This window comes from Trachinotus anak, unplaced genomic scaffold, assembly GCF_046630095.1.
Source record: "Trachinotus anak isolate AG129_WGS33_773 ecotype Australia unplaced genomic scaffold, CSIRO_AGI_Tana_v1 ptg000008l, whole genome shotgun sequence".
Classification (NCBI taxonomy): Eukaryota; Metazoa; Chordata; class Actinopteri; order Carangiformes; family Carangidae; genus Trachinotus; species Trachinotus anak.
Window position 1 is genome coordinate 25,080,876 of NW_027273859.1, and position 6,000 is coordinate 25,086,875.

Genomic DNA, 6,000 nt, shown 5'->3' on the forward strand with positions numbered 1-6,000 from the left:
ATCCAAACATCTGAAAATAACAAAACCCGTAGACTCCTATCAATCACACGGCAACCTAGTGAACACAGAAGCTGCACGACTGTTGCCAAAAAGCTAAAATTCAAAGCTCTGTGTGAGCTACTGTTCAGGAGTTAGTGCAGCGTTTTTAAACCACGCTCTGGCCTCCTCGCCTTGTCTGCTGCGCCCTGTTCCGTCCGTGGCTGAGTGTGCTGGATCTGACAAAGCCCAGGCCAACATCGTGCCCTGCTGGATGGCGATCAGACAGGGAGCAGGAAAAAAGGCGGGTTGCCAGATGAAACAGAGGGTTGCCAGTTTATGCAGCACTTATATGCATGACAGGCTACAAAGAGAAATCCCAACACACACTGTCATTCATCCACCCGTCACTCTATTTGGTGCCTTCACTGCCTCAAGGAAGGGAAAGAAAAAGTTGAATGAGAATAAAAGGCTCAAATATCTCCAGTCCATAAACAATCTTGCTACTTCACCTACTGCAAGTTAGTTTGATAAGGCACCTCAGTGCTCAGAAATCGGCCTTTGCAAATCTTCCTAGTGTGGCCTTACAAGTTATTTCATGCACGTCTAGTTAAGTACAGGCTCACCAAAGACTGCAGATGAAAAGAAAGCCCATAAGGCACCTCTCGCCTCCTCCGATGGGTCCAGGATTCAGTTGGTCGAGCATAGCCTGATAACAACCTGATGTTTTCTTCATCCGGCCTTATTTCTGACAGCTCTGTCTTCTGTGATCACATAATGAGCGCGCATTCCATATTGCCAAAATGTCACAGCGTGCCCTTTTCAAGGCTCGTCTCGACACAACTAAAAGCCAACTGCTCTCCTTTAAAGCTACAAGAGAGAAAGTTCAGTGACACACAGGTTGTGACTAAGTTTTCATGTTGCCCTCATTCGTTACTACAAGAAATGGGATCAGATCAAATGTTACCAACATTAAAATCAAGGCAATGCTGTCTTGCAATCCCCTGTAACAGGTTGCATATATGACTGTGCATTGGAACAAGAGTGATTTCACATTTTCAGATTCTTTCATTTGAATCATTTCTACAGGACTGAAGAGGTAAATCTAGAGAATTGCAAAGATTGAAAAGCAACAGTTTGACATTTTGGGAAATATTTTTTGATAAGTAATAAGTAGATAAGTAGATCGATGACACTTTCATGTCTGTCTGTTAAATATGAAGCTAAAGCCAGTAGCCAGTTAGCTTAGATTCGGATGCAGGGGGGAAACAGCATGTCATTTTTACACTTAGATTCAAGTACAAGATATAATGTGTTAATTAGTGAGCTCTAGAGATGCTGATGCCTTTACACACAGCCATGCTAGGTGTTTCCCCCTGTTCCCCCCTTAATCATCCCCCGACCCCAGGTGGAGAACCACTGAGACAGATTATAGGTTATCCCTGCATGTACTAACAGGAGAACAGCTTGCTCATCCTGCCAGTGACTTTAAAAAGGATCACTTTAAAGGTGAGCCATCCTACCCTAACGGCAACACTGGCAGCTTCATCTAAAAAGCTGCCTCCATTTCCAAAAACACGATGCATCTTTTAAATAAACAAAAGACACGCACTGTATTCCGATGCTTCACCACTGGCAAACATAAACCCGCTTGTAACGTGGTTTATGGACACACCAGGAACTCCGAGAACAAAATAATTCCAACGCTGATTAACCGGCTCAAGCTTGTTCAGGACGGGGCAACGCGATAAGCTGCATTATTAGCGGCTTGCACAGCGACTCAATTACGTCTCATCTTGACAGCTCTGACAGCACCCGGCTTCCACTTGTGTGTATGTTTGTGTGAAGGGCCTAAGCAGCTGCCAAGTGAGCAAAGACAGGCCACAGTCAGACACAACAGCATGTGGGAGTCTGGATGGGTTTCTTTATAAAGCCTCTGAGTTCAGGTGCAAGAGGAATCATATACATTATGGATAAGAGCCTGTGGTTGACTAACACTCTATACTGAGGGTATGAAGTGTGCTGGGTGGAAGAGGAGCCCATTCTCATATGAAAGGTTGCATAAAGGCACTTACCAACCATAATCTGTAACCCTTAGATACATTTTCACTCTTCAAACGTGTGTGTAAACATGTCTGTGTGTGTGTGTGTGTGTGTGTGTGTGTGTGTGTGTGTGTGCACCTGAATATCCCTCAGTTGCACACCTCTGCTGTTAATATGACTCTGCTTGATGCAATGCTGCAGTCCACCAGGACAGTGAAAGCACTCCAGCATAACTGTTTTCGACGCTCTGTCAAAAACTCAACAGTGGCTTCGCGTTCTGCAGAGCATTAATTAATACGCTGCTGCACGACCCAGCTGTAGCAGTTGAAGGTAAATCCGTCTGTTGAAGGATTCAGATTTACACATGCACATTTTTTTTTTTGACTTCTTAATAACATCACAGACGTGCCCTGGATTCTTCTGACCCGAGACGTTCACGTTCACCAAAATCTCTCTCAACTGTGCTAAACCACAAGAATAACATGAGGCGTTATTTAGGCAGAACACTCATCATATCCACATCAGCTGTTTCAGCGCAGTCCAGGAGTTGCTTTGCAGCTCTGCTTTGCTCCAGTGTGTCTGTCACTTTCCCTCAGCGTGCCCTGGAGTCTCTACATTTCCCAGCATCGGCATGAACATGCCGCATCAAACATCAGCTTCATCTCCTCTGACAGATGTGCCCTGTTGAACATGAGCACTCTGAAAATCCACTCACATTTAAACATATATGGCCACACAGTGGTTGTAAGAAAAATATACCAAACAACAATAAAGGCTAAACTGACAACTGTGAAAGTGCAGAGGGGGTTTTTGAGGTGGCTTTTTTTTCCCCTTTATGTGTTGCTGGGTTTCACATTCACTTTGGCCTTTTAATTGCAAGGTCCAGACATATTAGGGGCATCTGACCAAAACACGACAAATTGAGCATGAAACAGTCAGTCTTTGCATTTAACAGCAAGAGACTGACTTCTGTAGAGGCATGAAATTATTGTTTTACTGTACAGTAAATAAGGCACAGCTGACTTAAACTAAACTTGGTCTTTTTTCCCCCCCTTTTCTCCCCAGTGTTATGAGGGGGAATACCATTGCTTTAAATACTTTGTTAATACATAGGTACACATGGGAGTACTTACGCACTAGCCCAGATGGTGGACCCTCTAATTTGAAATCCAAGGGTATAATTAAGAGACAAAAAAATTAAAAAGGAAAGCACAAGGATTTGCTGCTCCGACATGAAACGCGGCGCAAATTACAGCAAAGGAGCAGCTCGGTTTGTGTGGTCATCATTATTAGATATTCACATTAAAACTAAATATTCTCCGGGAAGGCAGCTTTGAACGGGGAACCCGGCTCTAACTTTGAAGTTCTGCAGATAGACGCAAGCGTGGCCCTCAGTATTAGTCTGAACTTGAGGACGAATTAAATGGATGATATCAGATGGCTGAGTTTAGGGTTTCAAGTTTATTTCGGGGGGGGGGGGACTGGTGTCTCTACGGCTCAATTAAAGACACAATAGCCAGTAATGCAGTGCAAACAACCGTGGTATTAGGATGGAGATTTAAACTGAATAATCTTTTTTCTGCCAGTGAAATGGAAAACATGTTAAAATGAGAGTGAGGGGCTGCAAGCAGCAGCTGGTGCAGAGCAGGTAAACAGATCAGCAGCGCAGGATGCGTCGGAGAGTCTGGTGCGTAAAAGCTGCTGGTTCGGGTGAAAGGCCCATGATCCTTTTCCCTTGATTAAGTCGAAACGCAACTTTTAAGATTGATTTTTTTTAAAATTATTTTTAGAAGCCTTTCCCAGATTTACATGTGGTGTGATGTTGCCGCGGGAGTCTACGGGTCTGAGGACATCTTCGCACCGGATTTGGAGCAGATGTGTTTACTCTGTAGGTGTGGAGGCAACAGTGAAGTATCTGATCAGACCAGTCTCTCTGCACACATCACCTCACTCTCCTGCCCTTAAGCTGAATAACTACACAACTACTTCCCTTTTTTTTTTTTTTTTTTTTTTTGCTTTGGCTCCACTCTGCAAAACTGCAGCTTAAAGACAGCGCGCAGCTCGGGAGACAGTGGCGTAGTGGGATTTGGACCAAGGCGACCAACTATGAATGGAGTTCCAGCGACTGCGATCTATGACACACTCGATACCAAACGCGAAAACATCACTACAGCATTAAAACAAACGCACTTTCGGGTGTGTGTCGGGCAGTTTTTTTCATAACGGGCGAAGAGCTGGCCCGGCGCGTAAAAGAGCAACTTTGGGGACGCTGTCGCATATTCTCGCTGTGTTACACATCCTCAGAAACAGGCGAACAGAAAAGTTTGACTCACCGGTCTCGAAAGGACTTAAAGCCGCGGAGGAAATAAAGCCAGCGAGAAGAAGAGCAGAGGTGATTGTCCAGGAATCCATCGCCTGATTAAAAAGGTCTGAACCGGCTCTCAGGTGAAGTGCAGCCTGACGGACGGATGCGCAGACCGGCGGGGTGGTGGACTGGCTGACTTGCTGTCTGTCTGTCTGTCTGTCTGCCTGTGTCTGTCTGGCTGGCTGACTGTCCGGGTCTGTGCAGGAGTCGCTCTTTGGCCCGGGTTTAAAGTCCCTGAACTTCAAGGCAGGTCCCACAACTACTACAACACTGACACCACAAAGACGGGACCAGATAGCAGAGAAGCAGGGATCCTGTTTCCAACCCATGTGACAGGAAATAGGGGCAATAGATTCAACCTGCAGCGCCGGGGAGGCAGCAGAAAGAAAAGAGGAGGGAGGGAGGGAGGGAGGGGAGGAAGGAGGACGGGAAGGAGGGTGGCGGTGCTGGGGTTGGAGGGTGGACTGTGGTGCAATGAGCAGCAGGTTAGTAAAGGATACACTGACTTCCCCTCTTTAAAGATCAAACCCACAGTAATAACTAGATAACACGTTTAACATCACAGCAAAACTGAACAACATCGGGAAAATCACATCACAAGATCATCATGCTCTTACTGCCACAGGAGATAAGAGCTGCCATCAAGCATGACAGCTCACTGTAAACATGCTGGCGTACCAGAGACGCACAATAAGAGCACTGTCTTGGTTTTTATGTTGGGGTCTAAATTCAATCTAACTGGGAGCGAGGAGGGGGTCTATCACGTTGGGAAATCCCTGGGTTGTGTCCTACCCAGGGATTTGCACATGATCCCGGAGGAGCAGTGGTTCCTGTGTACGTTAATTAAGATTTGCATGAGAAGTTGGGACATTATTTCACTTGTGAAGGATTTCCTCAAGAAGAAATTCAGTTTTTGAATTTGATGCATATGATGTGTTCTTCTGTTTGTCTGCCTTTTGGCTCACATTTGATAAATAGAAGAAAACCCTGGGCACAATCTGGGGAATCAAAGGCTTTTTATCCACATTAATGAGTGGGGTAGTTTTTTTTCCTACACTGAGTTGTACAATGAGCAGATAATGTTCAAATATGAATTTTAATGCTGGTGATATTTCTGCAGAAATGTTCTTCCTGAAGGAAACTCAACAGATTAGAATATGAAATCAGCACTCCACGTCCTCCATGAGCGACTTTCCTTTCATATTGTCTCCATTAAAGCCTTTCTCTTCTCTTTCACTGGATAGAAACAGGTGCACAGAGTGTGTGAGACCACTGTCAGTGCCTCTCACCTTCAGACAGGCAAACATCATCTTCAGTGGGAAACAGCACCCTCTTGTGTTCTGCTGCAGATGCCATGCAGCACCGGGAAGAAGTGTCCAGGCCAAAGAAGCAGCCAGCTGGCCTAAAAATAGAAAGTCCGGTATGATCTCACCACTCTTGAAGAAGAAGAAGAAGAAAAGCCCAACATTTATTTTGCCAAAACCGACGGGGTTGAGACGGGGAGCACTGGGAAAGTAATCGAAAGTAATCTAGCATGACGTGTGCCCTTTGGAGAAATGTAGCTGTGTGGCCTGGAGATAGCGGCTGGTAAAAACTTCACTTACTTTACAGTGAAA

General features: G+C 45.3%; 1 protein-coding gene across 3 annotated transcripts in view; it reads right to left on the reverse strand.

Moving 5' to 3' along the window:
* kremen1 (kringle containing transmembrane protein 1) overlaps window positions 1-5,782 on the reverse strand; it is a 60,781-nt gene extending 54,999 nt beyond the window's left edge. For 2 of the 3 annotated variants that reach the window (XM_071483740.1, XM_071483738.1), the window contains exon 1: window positions 4,353-4,661. In XM_071483740.1, coding sequence (XP_071339841.1) covers window positions 4,353-4,431 — 79 coding nt within the window. In that variant the 5' untranslated portion in view covers window positions 4,432-4,661. Of the gene's footprint in view, window positions 1-4,352; window positions 4,662-5,673 lie in introns of those variants that run through there. The other variant, XM_071483739.1, reaches the window with a different exon arrangement.
* Window positions 5,783-6,000: the final 218 nt, after the last annotated feature.